Here is an 18,716-nt window from a genome sequence, read left to right as displayed (position 1 = left end):
AGATGGCTGAACAAGCAGCAAGGCATTTTGGAAGAACACAAACCTATAAAACTTGTCAGGATACTTCCATGGATTTACATGTACGTAACAGAATGTTAGTGAAACGAATGCAGAGAAAGTGTTGCAATAAAGTGCGCCAAGCGAACAAGCAACGAAACAAGTAAGTTTCCTCTCTCTCATCCACAGCTCTCATAGAACTATAAAATAAATGCATTTATCTTTTCTCATACGTCATGCTTCTGTTATCTAGATGTCATGTGATATGCCTCCGGTATATATTATCACGCTGGCAAATTGCAAGAAATGGAGTGGATGACACTCTTGCTCCTTAGCTACAGCGGAAAAATATTTAGGAAGCGAAAATAGCCTTAAGTGAAACCACGCACAGATGGCTAATAATGTCATATAAAAAAAAAATATGTTAATGGAGGCTTCCCACTATTCAACCCCAAATAAGGACGAGCGTGAGCAATAACAGAGACCATCAGATGTGTTTGCAGTTTAAAAGTGTAAGCTAGGAGCCTTTGCTGATATGTGGCACCGTAACAGACATAGCAAGAGATTTGGAATGGTTGTTCTTCCAGCCACCAAATGTCAGCAGCGTAGAACCAGCTCCGAGCTGCCCTGACACATTTGTGACGCTATTTTGCCATGCCACAAAGAGCAATTTCTCTTCCCAACTATTTTTTCTCTGCTTTCCCACAACACTCCTAGACAACCAATTCATGACAGGGTGCAACCACTTTTGTTACACTCATGAGTGCTGTGCAGTATTCTCTAATGGCCATGGCCTAGAGCATTCAATAAATTCTCCAGAAGCCACTGAAGCCCAGTTGTTAATCTCACCATAAACAGGATCGAATACCTAGCATGATGTGTTTAACAACTGTCTGCACAGGGTGGGGACTAAGGATGCTGCAGCCTACTGCAGCTAAAAAGGCATTTGCAATCTCTTACCAAAGAAGGCTAATGGAGCACCCTGGAGCTACTCGCTTTCCAATGTCAAGCTTTTATACACACACATAAAAAAGACATGGCTATTTTACCTTGATTCCTTCCTTCAACATGAATGTGGGATTCAGCTGTTAGACACACATAATTGACAAGGCATTAAAATGTATCAAAAAACGTGAAACAAAATGTAGAACAAAAATTAATGTATGCATTTAAAAGAAGAAAAAACGCACGAAGCCAGAAACCTCAAGGAGAATAATAAGAAACAGACAAGAGAGAGTAGGAGGTGTGTGCAAGACAGCTCTCATTATAAACCATAGCCCTTCGTGACAGCATCAAGAAAAACCCTCCCGTTCAAAGATTAAATCGACTGCAGAGAGAATGTTGTCCACACGGAACGCTGGCTCCTTGAGACCGACCTCAACGGGAAGGAAATCGCGCGGTGTGTGTTCACAGGTGTCATCATGCAGGTCCTCGTTGTACACGCCTGTGTGCACCAGCACGGAAATGCAGCTCACTGCTCCGCAGTTCCCGACCATCTGCGCCAGACAGAGAATGTTCTTGTTTAGCCCTAGGGCACCCAGAGAAGTTATGAAAGAACAAGGGCAATACCTGTAGCCAGATTAAAGTGCTTCACTCAGCCAGTTTTACTATAGCACTTCACTTCCTCAGTAAAAAGCCTGAGGGTGTGTCCTTTGAACACTGCTTAACAACTACTAGCTTGCAACAGAACTTACGATCAAAAGTTGCTTGGGGCCCTTCACATTGTATGCGACACACGGTGCAGTCCGACAGCCTTCCAGAAATCATCAAGCATCTTATTTTCATTCGGCTTCACAAAGAAATGCATTGCAACTTTCTGTGGCCAATTCACAAGCAGAACCTTTAAACTGCTAAACTACACACAAAGCTAATCTATCTGCTATTGTTTTGCAATGCGTTGCACAGAAACAGAGGAAAAGGTTGAGAAACATCTAAAAAGGTGGCACAGCTTACCTCGGCAGTGGTGCGAGCATCCTTGGACATGGTGGAGTTTAAAGTCTGGCGGGCTGAGTTGGAGCCGGCTGCCAGGATCGCCTTGGAAAAGTCGTCTTTTCTGCGACGCTCCAAGTAGCGGTTGTACAAGTTGGCTCCATAGATGTCGGTGTTTATGTTGTCCCTTTAGATTACACAAACACACACAAAAAAAGCAGGAAACATGAAGTTATGCTATCAAAGACAAGATAGTGTTGGTCAAATGTTTAGGGGAATCACCCAGGGTGGAGAAAGCTGGGTGAGTGCCATTGAGTGATTACTCCCTTATTACAAAGACAAAACAGCACAAAAAGTCAGTGGCAGACAAAAGATAATAGTATAGCGTGGCATGTGGGATTTAACATTCCAAAGTGCCAAGTGGGTTATGAGAGAGCATGAAGGAGGGCTCCAGATTAATTTAGACCACCTAGGTGGTCTCCGCTGAAATGTGGCCGCTGCGGCCAAGGTTCAATCCCGCGAACTTGGGCTCAGCAGCAAAACGCCAAAGCCCCTAAGCCACCGTGACCTAAAGATAATGAGAATGGTCTCAAAAACAATGCAACTGTGTGAGGTTCCCTGCTTAACATAAAGTTTTATGACATGACAAATGATTCATCCCAATTAATGATGAGAAAAACTGATTTGATATTTAACATCACCAGTAATATTAAACTGGAATTATAGTTGTATTACGATTTAACAAAACCCATCTTGACAATCTCTGAAAATTAGTCCCTCAATTTATATAAACAACATTTAGCTAACACGCCAAAGTTTACTTGGTTCAACAAAATTCCCGTTTCAAAAAAATTAACTGTGGCCCCTTCTATCTTTCTCAGACTTTGCCTCAACTGCAATAATCAGATAACAGCACTAAGTTGTGGGTATACAGGAAACTTGCTTGTCCAGTCTACTAAACCAGTGCGTGAGAATATTATCAGAAACGTATGTATCAATGTGCATTTTATAGAGCAAAGCAAAAGGTGTACAAGCTCGTGGCTTAACACCCTTTTAAAAGTTTATGATCCAATCTCCATGTAGTTCACACTGAAGCATTTCTAGCTTGTGTCCATATCTGCTGCTGCTCAAGCCTATACGGTCTGTCAGTTACTGGTACTGGACTTGTGTTGCCTCGTTCACATGAACTCTACAGGAGTAGGCCGAGCCAGCTGTTGGATTGAGCAAGGCTACCCAAACCCAAAGCTTGCACATTTGCATGCGTATGATCTTAGCAGGTCGAGCCTGACACAACCCACAGCAACAACCAGCATCAAGCAAGGTAGTGTGAGATTGCAACGTAGCATCCAAGCTCACGAAAAGCTACCACTGTCTCGGAGGTGTGATGGTGCCAAAACTAAACAGCCTCCTATTCCATCTTGCTAATCTATCTCCTTGGTTCAGTAGCAATTATATGCACACTGGCACATAACCCACCATTTGCTGTCGGGCTGGCTCCCGAACCTAGGCTCCCCAACCTGACTCAATGGTTATTATATGAGAAAGTCGAACCCGTAAACCTGGCTCGACATAATCCTGCTGGCTTCACATAAATGTCGCTTGTGTGGCACCAACTGAATTCCGAATTGAACATTAAGCCCAGAAACCAGACCTGAAACTGCATCATTACAAACGATGGCAAAATTTGCAGCATCTTAAAACTCATGTTCAAACCTGTGCCCATATTATAGGCACCTACCAAGGAAAGAAGGAACAATCACAAAGATGGAAAAAACAATCGCACCAAACCTCAGTCATGCAGATGGCGGGGTGAGAACATGAAAACAGTCACTCACCCAATGGCAAAAAGGCGGCGAACTGGGTGCGTAATGCCCAGCCTGTGAGCCTCTTCCTGAACACAGGACTCAGCATGCAGGTACGTTATCTCACTCGGCTTTCCAATCAGAGCTGTGTAGATCATGTCCCTACCTGTTACCTTCTGCAAGAGAAAAACCACAGGTAATAACATTACAACACTGTTCCACTACAATAACTGCTCATATTCGTACTACAGCAGCACAACTGAGAACAGGAAAGTATGACATTGGTGCACCCTGAACATTTTGAGCATGTCAAAATAAGAGCCAACGTGGATGATCAGTCTGAGCAGTCTCCGTGTCCATGTCGAATTTTAGCTCCTAAAATGGCATTTAAGCACCGACCAGCCTAATCTACTACCCTTGTGATCTTGAGGACCTATTGCCTCCTGTTCACCTTTCGCTTAGAGCACAGTCAAGATGTTAACTGCTTATACAGGACGACAAATGCACCCATTTCTCAAACTGCCGCAATTACTAATAACAGCTAGAATGACCATTGCTACGTAAGAACAGGGGCCAACCAGCTGTTTCCGACATTGGTTACCACCGTTTCCTTAAAGGGATTGACAACTGAATATTAAACACCCATTTTTTTCGGTGCAATGGAAAACTTACTAAGGTATTCGATTCAGCAGCGATTTTGTAGAAACAATGTAGAACATTTTTACAGAGAATTTTTCAATCAGAGGATGTGTCTATTTTTATGTATCCCCATGCTGGAAAACGTGGTTAGCGAGCACAATGGCAATTGCTCGCTAGCAAAAGTGATGCACTGAAAACTAATATACTCCAGCTGTTAATCGTCCCAAGTGCTACATTGGACAATTAACAATTGGACGCCCCACTCCAGCTGTAGTGAACATAGTGCTGTGCGCACGTTTTTATTGCTTCATCATGAACTAATTACACATGCAACCTGTACATATTTATTATTGTGTAAATAGTTTTTGAGTATATAACCTCTCCCCCCTATCCTCTCTTCCTGTCCCCTCACCTCTTTCATTTCATTTCTCCATTCTGCCTGCTATCCTTTATTTCCCCTGGCCCAGCTCAGGCGCTTCAGTATTGATGGCAGATGCCGGGGCTAGCAAGAATCTTTTCCTTCCTTTTTATTATTATTTTAATAAACCATTTACTACTACTACTTCTGCCCAGAAGTAATTAGAAAGCTGTAGTATAGAGTAGCCATTTCAGTTTCCAAACTCAAAGCTGTTTCGGCACAGTGATATACGCCTTGTTGACAAAAGTTTTAGTAGACCATGGTTACCACTTCATCTAAAATTTCAAAAACACTGGCATCATCTAGTGACAAAAGCTAAAAGCACTTCATCGGCAATTGGAAGAAAGCACTGCTTTTTAGCTAAAGGACACACTGGTGAGAGCTTAAGTAATACAGTAATAAAATACGGTGTACACCCCCCGAAAGAAAAAAAAAAGCAATTTTACAGGAAGTGGGGCTAACGGCGACAGAGGAGGATGATTTTTCCAAGTGGCTGACCAACAATAACAAGAGCAGGAGCCTTCTCCAGTTCCTGCACGAAAACACCTATTTGCCTATAGTGTACAGCGAACCCAATTATGCTTTTATGGCAAGTGTGCAAAAAAAAAATTAACAAATAAGTAATATTTTATTGAGATGTGGTCACATGGTGGGATACACCAGTAATGGTAAGGTTTCACCGCAAGCTGGAAGTTGTTTGTTTTATGCAATTTTAACCGAAAAATTAAAATTATAAATCCTCATTTCTTTGAAACTGTGGTACTCAGCTCTTACAATTTGGGGCAAGGCCATTTGCCTTTTCACCATAATCTCACGATGCAATTTGGAGAGTTGTTGGTCCTTTTAAGCATTACAATCTGCATGTGACAAAACACCAACACAGCAACCTCCAGTTGCTTTCTTTATTGGCAAAACTGTTAAAATACAAAAAGCAATTGTTGAACGACGGTCCACAAAGGTAACAAGTAGATCATGTCTCTTCCTCAAGTCATCCTAAAACCACGGCCATGTGGTGAGTGGCATAAAGCACTGGCTGACATCTTTTTCCGGAAATGTCCCATTACTAACACAGTTACTGAAGAATTTTCGGATATTTGAACCCAGTTATTGAGACGCCTTCATGGAACCACCTGCAACACCAAATGGTAATGGAAGCACTGCTACAGCAGTTACGTGCCAAAATTCTTTCCATGCCTAATGACATGCCATAAATAAGCATATAAAGTGATGCTGAAAGGTATGCAAAGACTTAAGCCAAAACACTGTGCAAAGCCACAAACTCAAAAAAAAAAGAAAAAAAAAGCTGCCCAGGGTTCATTTATTTCCTGGTTGTGCTTCCTGCCTCCAAGCCGCAAGCATTTGCTCAAATACAGAGAATTCCTATACTGTCACTTCTATCAAGACGCAGTTGATTAACAATGTGGTCAAGGTCAAATATTCTATGCAGTGGTGTCCTACAGGTGGTGCATGATCCCAAAGACCATAAAGCACCGTCATTAATTACTACAGCTGAGCCTCACTTAATTATGGCACTGCGGTCGCCTGCCATGTTTATTTCCTACCAGTGAATTAAAAGGGCTGGTGCTCAAATTAAAATGGCTCGGAAGTTGTGTTATCTTAGATGGCGTGAACATTCTTGCAGGTTAGTTGGAGCATAGTTTTGTCTAGTTGATGCGTTAGATGGCGCCACGATTAAATACACTGGCACTAATTTAAACGCCTGCCACAGTTGTTGGCAATACTGTAGCATGAAAATTAAATTGGCTGGCATCAAGATTATTTCAGGTGACATAGGGAGTAATTTGTATGTAAAACCTGCAAATGACAATTTGGGCATCATACATCAGGCCCTTTTATATGTGCATGCTTGATGTAATGACCAATGGAAGTACATTTTAAGGATGGACCTGCCTCCAATGCACCCCCCAGCTTGAGGATCATTATTAAAAACAAGGCAGTAATTGAGTTCAGAATTGCAATGCTCACATAGCAGTACAACCAGCATTTCTGTAGCTGGAGAGACATCCATGTACTATTTAAGCATTTGGACATAATGAATACACATTTCAGCTGACTTGTTCTAGTGTTGGTCAAAATGGAGTTGTTAGTTAACTCACAGCACTGACATCTTTCATCTAGAATTTGTAAGTCGGCTGCATAAATGACATCATTACAACTAACACTAAAATTCGAACAGATTCAGTGAAATGTCTTCCAACTAAGCCAAGGACATGAATAAACTAGCTATCATTACTACCAAAGGCCACTTTCAAAAGAACCAAGGACACAAAGAAAGGCTACGTTAATCTAAACCGGTAGGCTACTACTACATTCACTTCACCAGAAGTTCAATTTTTGAGAGTCACGTAAATGTGTGATCACTGTGGGCAGGTGCTGATGCTCCCTACACCTTTTTGCAGCGAATGCGACAACACAATAAATCACTGCATGCCAAATGGCTGAGTTCCATGTTTGAAAATTTTTTATTACATGAAGAGTACAGGGGCAGCTTCTTAGCACATGGCTCAGCACTCTTTTGGGCATTCCTCTTTAGTCTCTTCCAAATTTCAACCGGCATGCTTGCACATCCATGCTGGTAAGCCTATGGCGCACCCATAATGCACCGGGACATGTGACGACCGATAGGCAAGCGGGGCAGGGGCTTTGGTCCAAACACCTCATCTCCCCAAACTGTGCCCTTATGATGTCGCCACTCAACATCAATCATTTCGTGCACCTTTCATCATTTGTATTTTGTATTTATAACATCATTTTATCATGCCTCGTATTCTGGAAGTCGAAGCCTGAGCACGCATCGAGTACTTTCATCTATCTGCTGAATTGTTAATGATATTTACGGCATTTTTTTTTCACTTCACATGCACTGTACTACCACTCTGTAACTGCGACTATTGTTATTTTTTTCTCTGTTTGATCCTTTACTTGTATTTTTGTACTTACCATCTGTGTTTTTATATCAAGTTCCCTCATGGCCCATGCAAAGGGCAATAATCTCCCTTGAGATTGACAGTGTTTTAAGCAAATAAATAAACAAACAAATACATACTAGCAATGATCTTGTGAAAGTAAAATGAAGTAGCTTTAAGGAAAAGCAATTGCTGGGCTAGTTGGTGCATACTGAATAAGGGAAGAATTCCACAGCGCTAAAAAAGACGAGCACACATAAACAGCTTTATATCCTGAACTTTTTGCACAACAGCTGCAAGAGATCCTTGGACTTGTGTTTCATAAAGCAACAACGGAAGTGCCTGGAGCTCTTTTAACCTGCACTAGACTGTTGGTACACAAGTGATTTGAAAATGCGGCTGCTGCGATTGGCTGTGAGACCTGTGCCCTCACAGTCAAACACAGAGCTCCACTTTCACTACTGATCAACTGCAGTGGGTGATAGTTACAGGTAGTGACTAAGTTTTTAACAGCCATTACAGCGTCAAAGTGCCCAGAGTTCACGGTCACTTCAGGATGGCAGGAAAAAGAAAAAAAAAGAGGGCTCTCGTCTATAATTACTGAAAACGTTTGGCAAACAGTGAAATTACAAACTGCTCAGGCTCACAGAAAAAGAGAAGCATTACCTTGTACAAATTCTCCAAACAGACTAGAAAGGCGCCATGGCCAAACCTGCATATAGAGAGAAAAATATAGTTTACCATCAACCAATACAAAACAGAGAAAGCATGAAGAAAAACAAAGCATGCACTTAGAAAGCACGTCACAACCACATCCTGGTTCACTTGTCTTCGTAAGTCCATGCTCTTAAGCAGCAATACACATTAGACATCATAATATCATAAAGCTATGTCCGGTGATTGTGCAAGTACATGCAATAGTAAGTCGCAACACAATTTAATAAACAGCACCCATACCATAACTAGACAAAATATCTGGTCATTTTTGTTGACCACGTGACACACTATTAGTTAAAGGGTTCACTTAAAGGGAAATGGAGGACAACTCAAGCTAAGCTTTGTTAGCAAAAATCAATTCCATGGCTCTTTCTCACTATGCTGAAAATCGTTCAGCAGCAAACAACACTTCATTGATGACAAAAGAAGATTTAAAAATTAAACATTCTTTCCCTGCCACTCAATTCAAACTCACGACATCAAGAACAAAAAGGACTCCATGATTACTGTTTGGAATTGAATGGCATTGTAACCAAGCCTCAGGGATCCATGCTTAAAAAAAACTGTTCTTACTTGCTGCAGTTTTCTTGCAAAAATGGCTGTTGGTAGCGATACTTTTATTTGATATCTTGGCCTTTCCTAGCTTATAAAAGATCTTTTTTTTTTGTGAGAGTAGAGTCTTTATCATTAGAATGTCTTACTAATCTATCGATACAGCCTAACTTCAACTTTTAACACCACCGGGTGGCACCATATCTGGCAACAAAGTAACAAAGAAAAAAAAAGCAGGAGGTGCTGCAATCTCTGCAAGGGCTGTTTTCTTCCACAGGCTTTATCTCCGGGTCCGAAGATGACTGATAATTTTAACGTGGGACCTGAGGACCCCCTCCATGGAACGTGTCTGTCATGCTTCCGGTCTAAACGACAGACCGGCCTAAATTTACTGTCTCGTCTAACACGCCTGTTTACAAAAATGGCTGCACTATGTCTACACCTTCCGAGAGCACTCATGTGCAGGCTCCAGTTTTGTTCAGTGCTTTCCTGTTTCCACAACAAGGGCAAACTGTGGAAGCTCCCACACTATGCTCCATGGAACTGACAAAAATGTCGGCCAAGTAATTTTTGACAAGCAGAAAATGCCAATGGTACAATCAGGTCAACGTGCATCATGTGCACGTGCATGTGTCTGGCTGTGTATTAACACCTGGCTGAAAGAATCTGTTTCAACAAACTAACTAAAACATTCGAGTAAGCAATTTTTTTTCACAAGAAACTAGCCTTGGTCTGTTCTAATGCCTAAATATCATGCTATGTTGTTGCTTCAAAAATGTCAAGTTTTAAATGTCCCAAGCAGTCTTTGAAACCAAACTGCCCACTGTATGTTTTTCATTTCTTGTTCATGATAAGCCTGCCACCAATGTGTGTGGCAAACCCTGCTGCTTCCCTTTCGGCTTAACACTCCCACTCAAAGACATTCGAAGCGGATTTGCACCACTGCCTTCCTCAAAGCCATGCCAGACCTGCCAACTATATATATGAACCACTTACGGCATTCTGCTACGAAGGAGAGAAAAAGCTCTACAGAGAATGAATAAAAGTATGGACAGACACATTGCATCAAAGCACTTATTTAGGCAATAAGGTGTTTGTCTGGGCTAGTCGGTACACGATACTAAATGAAGGCACAGCGCACGAAAGGCGGGACTGAGAAAGAGACAAACAGAGCGCTGTTAATTGAGAAAGAGACAAACACAGCGCTGTGTTTGTCTCTTTCTCAGTCCCGCCTTTCGTGCGCTGTGCCTTCACTTAGCACTTATTTAGGCCCTATTCTGCACACAGGGATAGTTTTTGTATGCCCCAGATGAAGGCCTTTGTCAAAGCGTCCAGTGGGTCTGAGGCTTCCTTCACTCTCCTGGCTCAAGTTTCTCCTTCAAGAACCATCTCCCCTCCTCTCATCTTACTGGACTTTTGGTACGTCATAGCTTACATACTTTTTCTGCCTCAGGAACCTTTACCACGTGCGTTGATGTGGAGAAGCGCAACAGACAACCGTGCCCCACCTGGGTAGGCAGGCTTCAGCCATCCACTGCAGGTCCATGTTGCAAGCCAGGATCGGCAAGTGTGGGTAAGGAATGGCTGGAGCAGCCGCACATGGGAGGCCGTTGGTCATGAGCACATCAATGATAAGCTGCAGACTTGTCTCCCACCTCACAGGCTCCCCAAACAACACCACAGCTGGAACAGTCAAGCACAGCTCACTCAGTCCCGTGCATGGTCACATTACACATGCTTTTGGCACATTACAGTGTTTTGAAGCTATGTATTGCCAACAAGCCCAAAAAGCCACCCTACTGCTTGTAAAAGATGGATGAGGGAGAGGGGGTTTGCAATGCCAAAAATATCCATGGCTTTTGGATAAAACTTCTGGCCAGACTTTGTTCTGCATACATTTTTTGTGAATGCTTTGCGTTACGAACCTAGAATGTTCAAGGTACCTGCACACTTTAACTGAGAATAAAATGCTCCACCCCGGTATCTAGCAAGAACACAGGCACAGCATCCAACTATCTTCAATTAACTCAATGCTATGTCATGCTTACAAAAAAGCACTGGTATTAGAGTCAATGTTAGCTCACACATTGGACTCATGCATCTTACCTTCAACTCTTGGGAAGTATCGCTCATAGGGTGATGGCTGTTCACAGTGGAAAAGAAACATATTTTGTTCAGTGCCACATTATTAATTGAAAGACAAAATCAACGCATATTTATGCTGTCAACCACAAGTCCAAAAATTCCACATGCCAGTTTGGTTTTGCTCAAGCATGATGGTCTGGCAGAAAGTGGAATATTCACCGTCACGTAATGCGAGAGAATGTAATTTAATTAGAAAAGCAAGCATGCAGAACTGAGTTCTGCAATAAATACTAAGACCTTATACAATAAAAACAATACTGACCACAAAACTGAACTTGAAAACATAATGTTCACAGATGAAAGGAAGGTTAAAATGGCCTTTAAGCGCTCTTGCTGGCAATCTAAAGCATTTCTTTCCTTCATGGTTATTGCTGAGCCTAGATGACATTTGTTGCACATGTGAAATGCGTGCAGTATACCATCCGCTGCAATGGACAAAACCTGTGGCAAGTGTGCCTTTAATGATTTGCTGTGGCAATTCAAGTTAATTCAACTGAACTTATTTATGAACTCAATTCAATTCCTAGATTCCTATTTCAATTCAACCGAACTGAATGTGCACAAAAAAAAAAAAATGCGTTGACACAGTTGTTGAAAAGGCATATATGCCTTAAAGGGACAGTCTGCTATCAGACACGAATATAAAGTACTGGGATATTATTGGAAATTATTAATGCCATAAGGCAAATGGTTAAGTATGTGAAACAGGGCAGTGCCTCTGAGCGCTCACAAGTTCATCACTGAGGTAGTTTCAAATAAAAGAACTACGATTGGGGTTAGCTGGTACTTCACACTCAATTGCACAGCACTAACTTTAACAAAATGGGACGAAAACAGACTATGAAGATGCGCACACACTGTTTGCAGTCTCCGTTTTCGCCACATTTTGTCAAAGTTATTTTTAATATCAATTCTGCCTCTTTGACCATTTTTTTCTGCCCTATCCTACTTCAGACATTCACGACTTTGTGCCATGTTCATTCAATACATGTTGTGTACTTGAATTTCTTAATTACAGTATATGTTACATTATTAAGTTCACGTTAATCAGACTAAGAATTGCAAAAAATTTGTAAAGCTTCAGTGCATTAATCAGCAAAAGCTCTTATATCTTTGATTTCGCCATTTAGCCGTGCATTTGACCATAGAATCTACATCATCAGCCATTAGAGAAAGCCTAGCAGTGCCAATCCAAATCCGCGAAATCAGGGTCCGCTTCTACGAAGCAAATGACACAGTCTAGTTCTCAATCTAATCATATCATGTTTGGTTTATGGGTGTTTAACGTCCCAAAGCGACTTGGGCTATGAGGGACACCATAGTAAAGGGCTAAACCGTCTCTTGGTTTAGACCATGCATTTGAGGAAAGGCGCATATCTGGCTCTTTTGTCCATGGACACATTAAGCACTCCAGAAAAAAGAAACACGAACATCTACTAAAAGCTTCAGATGCCACCTAGTTTTGTTTTTTTTCTCACTGTGAGGTTCATGTGTACACCTACAAAATAAGCCACTTATGCACCTTCCCTCAAAGCCAATGAAGGGTTTAGGCCGTGAATAAGGCTAGACTGGGAACTAGACTACCTTATTTGCTTTGTGCAAGCAGGCCTTGGTCTCGCCGCCCCTCGCCTCTTTATCTCTTTCCCTCTTCCCTAAACATGGATGGAGATTTCCCACTCTCCACAGTTGGCAGGTGGCCTTCAATGTATTTAAATTAATTGTGTTAAATTAAATTAATTCATTATTAAGTTCAGAGCCTTATGGCTGACACATAGGGTCCACAGTGGAATGTAGGGCTCTATGGCTAAACCAAAGCAATAACAACTTTCATTGTATTAAAACTGATACAGTAGCTGTGCAACCTTTTTCTGACAAGATATACTGCAACAAGGAAGTGTATATGTCTAAGCTTGCGAATAGAATTAGGCAGAGTTCTGTGCCAAGAGACCTATGTGGACTAAGTGTGTGACAAGATGCAGGAAATTAGAGGCTTCAACCTACCTCAGTTTGTCTGCGCTTATGGTCTACGGCATCCAAGAGAGGAAAATGAGATCGCAAATGATCAACCGTCGAGACCTTTGTAAAGCCTAGTCTGCAAAAGACATATGTTGTTGCTGTTAGAGTTTTTTTTTTCCGCTTCCTTCGCATGCTGGTTATTCACTGCAGTTGCAGAATTATATCACAATACTTTGTGAATGCAGCTTTCATGACTGCAACGTTCATGACAACTATTTAGCACTTATGCTGTCATGCTTCTAGCTCGTACCCATACTCTCACAAATGCACATGATGGGAGACTGAATTATGTGATGGCATTGAAGCCTCGTTGGAGTGAAAATCCAGCGACTGCCATTGTTGTCACACCTGCCACTTGCCAACCATCCCCCCATCCACCCTTCAACCCTCTCCACATAAAGAGGAGGGAGACGTTGGACTAAGGACTCAGTACATATGAAAATGACTAAGACTGACGCAGCAAAAATTTAAAAAGCGATCGAGTCAGAACAGAATTGGAATAGAATTGGAATGCAATCAGAGATGGAACAGATTGGCGAGAGAAAGGAAGATGCTAACGCATTTCTCCTGCATCAATCCATTGATCGCCCCTGAATTTTTCTAATAGAACATTGTAAACTCGATCTCTGAGCATTTTATTTCATTTAGTGCATTCAAACAGTTCGGTCCTTCCAACTCTCCTCACCACATCTGTTTAGTGCAGAAAGCAGCCAAGGAACCCACATCTGAATGAATGAACTCGTATTTTGCACCGCAGATGTTGAATTGTTTACCTCAAGAGCAACAACACGAATTCACCGAAATACACAAAATGCCTTGTTTTCTGTGACGCTCTTGAGTATCTGTCAAGCTGACAATTTGCCATGCCCAATCAACTTGCTGGTCACAAAACTGTCACCATTTGTAATGCAGATATGTGTGTGATAGGCTGCCACAGGTACTTTTCACATCAATGCTATTTTGACCATGTCACAGATCTGTGCTCTTGGTGGAATCAGCATATCTGACAAGTTTGAACCCACTGAACAAGGCTTACTGATACCATGGTCTATAGTCCATTTTAACAACACAGTCTCCTTTGACTGTATTAAGTGAAGCTGCAATGTGCGAGTGCTTCTACCGTTAACAGTAGCTTGGCTGCTAGGTCGTCACAGCAAGCTGTGTGGTAGTAATTGCAGCCTGCTATTGGAAAAAGTGAAAAATATGAAAATAAGAAGGCAAAAAGGGCCAGCTGAGTTTGTTATGGGTGTACTGCAGTAATGTAAAACACAACAAAGGAGAAGGCACAAAAAGACACAATAAGCAGGCACTTGAGACACCTGGACGGCTTTGACGATTAAAAAACAGTTTCAAGAAAGGAATACAGTAGTGAAATTTGAAAGCGCGGTGGAATACGCTCAACTACAACAGCAGCACGGATGCAAGCTGTTTGTAGCATATAATTCCGTGCAATTCGCTATGCTTTCTTTTTTCAAAACTCCAGACTTGCAGTCCCATGTGACATCTTGACAGTAAATCTGTGGCAAGGCACTTCTTTTTCAGCCAACAGTAATACCATTTCCTTGTTTGTATGTTTTTTTCCTCCTTTAAAGGCTCACTAATTTGGTGTACTGTGCAACTGTCTATGAAACCCTGACACCAAATGCACCTGGCAGTCATCCACCGAAACTGCCAGACAAAAAGAAAAAAGTCAGCCTATGCCATAGCATTTAAACCACCAGGCATTGCATTATATGGAGTCACCTTGCATTAAAATGGAATATCCACCATGGCAGCCTGATGAGTAAAAATACCACGTCTACTGTTTCAAGGCTTGGCACCACTTGTGAGCATTCTAAATAGCAATGAGCAAAACAATGTTGAGTTAGCAGCTAGTCAATTTACTGACCGGGGAGCAACAATGTACTAAGAAAGAAATGCAAGAGGCAGAAAGTCTCGATGGTCCATTCCTTGCCATCATCCCCTAACCTGCCTGCACTCTGTTCTCCCTTACACTGCTTCACAACCAGAAAGCAAGGTGACAAAAGGGATGCAGTAGCTGCTTGTAAGACGATTTACCCGCGTGCTATGTCCACTATGGGGCCTTGTCCAGAGATCAGGCAGTGTTTGTCATGAAACTGCTGAAACATGCGCAGTGGGCTGTGAGACATGACCACCTGCTGCTCTGTGATCTGTGCAAAAAGGGGGAGAGAATAAAAAAGGGAAGGTTGTCAAAGAACAACACCTGTTCTTGTCAAAACAATGCTTCCATGTACGCTCCTTCCTATCCCGACATAAAAATAAACACACAGCCGTGCATTTATTCCTCTACTACATCAGCTGCATTCAAGGTTCCCTCAACACAAATTGGGAAGCATGGCACATTTGGTCACAACAGTGTCAGCAAAGCTGTTGTACAAGAATGTAGCAAAACCTGCCAATTCCTGTACGGTAAGACACCAGTGGAGTTTGATAGTTGTATAGTGAGGAACTTAGAAGACATTTGCTAGTCAAATTTTTTTTCCCGAACAATACGCAGTACGAGTGACTGCACAACAGAAGTGCTGTAATAGACATGGTGCCTAAGGTCAGCTGTTGCATAGAAGAACTGTCTTAAAAGATGGAATAGTCAATCCCATTGTATCAAGTTTTACAGTCAGGCTGTGCATGCACTGTTCTTGCACAGAAATGAAACACAGTTATTGCACACGCTTCATTGAGGCCAACAAACTAGTACTAGTTAGGCTCATATCCATTTGAAAGAAGTATCAACATGTTGAGCAGGCCCTTCTTAACTTCTTTTTCCAATAGTGAATAACTACAGCACTATACACACCGGAAGATACTATTGCACTGATGTCACTGAATGCTTCCGCTGTTGGATGCTCGTCTAGTTGACAGAAGCTATCCAAGAAGGTAGATTCAACTCCTGCCATCTTGGTTTAGCAGCACCCATGTGAAGTGAGCCAAATAAAAACATGCTTCTCCATTCTCCACACTCCTAGGCTTTTTTTGGTCCCCATTAAAAAGTAACAGAGTATACACTTGAGCTACTACTACAGATTGTCGCTAGCAAGAGAAAGGTAACAGTGCACATGTGCTGGCATTTAAGTGTTTTCTGAATGTGTTTGCAACCAGCAACCTGCCACACCAATTGTTACAACGTCCACAAGCACAGGATTGAAAGAACATGCAATTCATGTTGAAAATACTGGACTTCTGCTTACTTTGACTCCGAGCCATTGCGAAAGTTGATCGGCTTTGTCTTGTCGCCGAGAGTTGCCGGCATTAGTAACAAATATGGTGGGCACCCTGAATTTTCCTTTGGAGTCCACCAGCTTCTGGAATGCCTTAACAGCATGTGAGATCACCTTCCGGCCTCGGACGATGACGCCATCAATGTCGAGCAGTAGGCCAAAGTGAGCCATGACGACAGGCTACTTGTTGGCTAGTGTGAAAGTGCTGTACCGACTCCAATGCCAGTCTACCTTTCTCATAAAGTTTCATAGACTGCAATGTAAACCACACACATTAAAAATGGATTAATTAAAAAAAGAAAACGAAAGAGTACTTGCCAAACACTTAAGCTTACAGTCTCGCATATTCCATTACTTGTAAAGTTGGGCTGACGTTAGTGAAAAAGTACCTACAAAGACAATGACCCCAGCCTAGCACATGCGGCAGAACTCGGGTCAATGCCTCCCAAATATCAGAAACATGCCTTCTTTTTTTATTTTTTTATTTTCTAAATTCTCAGGGGACAACGACACTTATAAACGTCCCATGTTCGCCTGGCAAACTACGATCATGTAATAAGGTTTTGAACATTCGCTACACTGCAGTCTCCAGGATACAAAAAGCAATTTGGGGTGCACTGTACTAAGCTTCGCGGGGCAAACACAGCGACACATCCTGTAGCGCGCCGCTCTAAAGAGCTCATGAAACGACCTTGCAAAAGCGGTTGCCGACAGCAACGGGCGGAGCATAATTGCCACAGAATGCCGGCGATCAACTTAGTATAACAGAGCTCTAGTAACTAGCACGGCCCAGCGAGCGACATTAGAAGCGATAGCGCCACGAAATGCTGAGCATCAATCCGTCTTCGCAGCGGCACAGGAAAACAACGGGAGGGGGGCCCAAACAGCTGTCTCCACGGTTACGCAACTCTGTCGCCCGATGCGGTCTGTGAACGTCCGCGCGCTCCTCAAGGTTGGAGAGGCTTCGGCCAATTTAACGTTGTTACCAGCATTACGTCTACACGCACGTGTCACGCCAACGCAGGAATGCGACGCGGCCTAATGCAACGTTTGAAGGGACGAGTCACAAACAATCACGCGTTGCTCAAGCACATACCCGAATGACGGAACGGCAAATGAGACGAGCCGCGGCATATCAGCTGATTTCATCGGCAGAGAAAACCTCGCTTGATTCAGGTGAGGACCCATGAGTCAAAAGAGACACCCTGTGCCAAGCAGTTCCTCCGGATTCAAACAGTACGACGACTCACTACCACTGGCAATGCTGCTAATCCCTTCAGCAGCGTACTATATGCAGCAGTCATACATTAATTCGGAAAGCGGCTTGACCGACGAAGAGAAGGGGAGCCAATGGGGAAAGCCCTCTTTCATACGATTTACCCCAAAAGCTTAATTCACAAGCAGAGACAAATGAACACGCAAAGGCTTGCCTTGTGTGAGATTCCGGGGCCAGTTTGTGTGCGAGGGGCCGCATCAGGCTGGCGGACGCAAGCTCCGCAGTGCTGTTACTAGGTTATTCAAAAACGGCTTGCCGTACCTGCCATGGCGACTGAGGAGTTTTCTCCCAGCCGAGGAGAGGTGTGTGCGTCAGTGACCAATCAGATGCTCAGATTTCATTGACGTCACCTTTTGAGCAACTGTCAGGCGGCACGTGTTTTATCTTTTTTGTGTGTGAGTTTCTGGGATGACGTCCGCTATCGTGGGGATGTCTGCTGGGGCTAGCAGCGTCGGTGCAGTCGGACTATGCACGCTGCGGTTTAGACTGGCCGAGGCCATATGCATGTCCCGCCAGACGCGAGCGGCGCCGCAGCGATAAGTTAGACTGGGGAATATTTTCGGTGCGCGTTCATTTCGTGCCGTTCCTATAGTTATATCGTGGCAAAGGCCGATCGGGCGCCACGTATGTAGTACTTCGTATGTACTGTACTACTGTATGTAGTACTTTCGGCATGGAGGACTTACAGCGTTGCACTGTACTTTTTTCCATGTACCGCAGTTGCCGCAGTTTCCACGATTTCGCCAAACTCGGTTCCAAGAATACAACCAAGTGCACTTTGAAAACAATCTCGCAACTTGTTCTGCTGCAGGCTAAAATTAGAGCATTCGGAAGTTGGAGACCGGCTTCATAGCAGCTGTTCTTTGTTTTTGCCTGTGAAGAATCTGAAAAATTATCGTTCCCACACACAACAATCGTAAATCTGCCTTTCACAAATGTTCTTTCTTTGAACGGCAAACATGTTTTTCTGAAGTTCTATGTCAGACCCTTTGACCGTAACTTATAATCAGCATTAAATGATTCAAGCGACCTAACTGTAAAATAATTTATGATAAAAGAACC

At 42.8% G+C, this 18,716-nt stretch overlaps 1 protein-coding gene across 1 annotated transcript; it reads right to left on the bottom strand.

Moving 5' to 3' along the window:
- Positions 1–752: 752 nt before the first annotated feature.
- LOC144098634 (haloacid dehalogenase-like hydrolase domain-containing 5) lies at positions 753–18,497 on the bottom strand. The gene is made up of 10 exons (XM_077631423.1): positions 17,809–18,497; positions 16,349–16,631; positions 15,201–15,313; positions 13,128–13,218; positions 11,088–11,124; positions 10,490–10,664; positions 8,379–8,424; positions 3,762–3,904; positions 1,951–2,113; positions 753–1,493 (listed from the first exon to the last, which is right to left on the bottom strand). The coding sequence occupies exons 2-10, from the start codon at positions 16,547–16,549 to the stop codon at positions 1,290–1,292; spliced, it is 1,173 nt and encodes a 390-aa protein (XP_077487549.1). The 5' UTR covers positions 16,550–16,631; positions 17,809–18,497; the 3' UTR covers positions 753–1,289.
- Positions 18,498–18,716: the final 219 nt, after the last annotated feature.

Source organism: Amblyomma americanum, chromosome 7, assembly GCF_052857255.1.
Source record: "Amblyomma americanum isolate KBUSLIRL-KWMA chromosome 7, ASM5285725v1, whole genome shotgun sequence".
Classification (NCBI taxonomy): domain Eukaryota; kingdom Metazoa; phylum Arthropoda; class Arachnida; order Ixodida; family Ixodidae; genus Amblyomma; species Amblyomma americanum.
Note: the sequence above shows the minus strand (reverse complement) of the source record. Positions and strands in the feature narration are given on the sequence as shown.

Excerpts from the sequence above, each read along its gene's own strand:
- LOC144098634 (XM_077631423.1), bottom strand. The coding sequence starts at position 16,549 with ATGGCTCACTTTGGCCTACTGCTCGACATTGATGGCGTCATCGTCCGA. Across the intron at positions 10,665-11,087 it reads ATACTTCCCAAGAGTTGAAG|CTGTGGTGTTGTTTGGGGAG; the intron begins GTAAGATGCATG and ends TGACTGTTCCAG. Across the intron at positions 8,425-10,489 it reads GCTGAAGCCTGCCTACCCAG|GTTTGGCCATGGCGCCTTTC; the intron begins GTGGGGCACGGT and ends CTCTATATGCAG.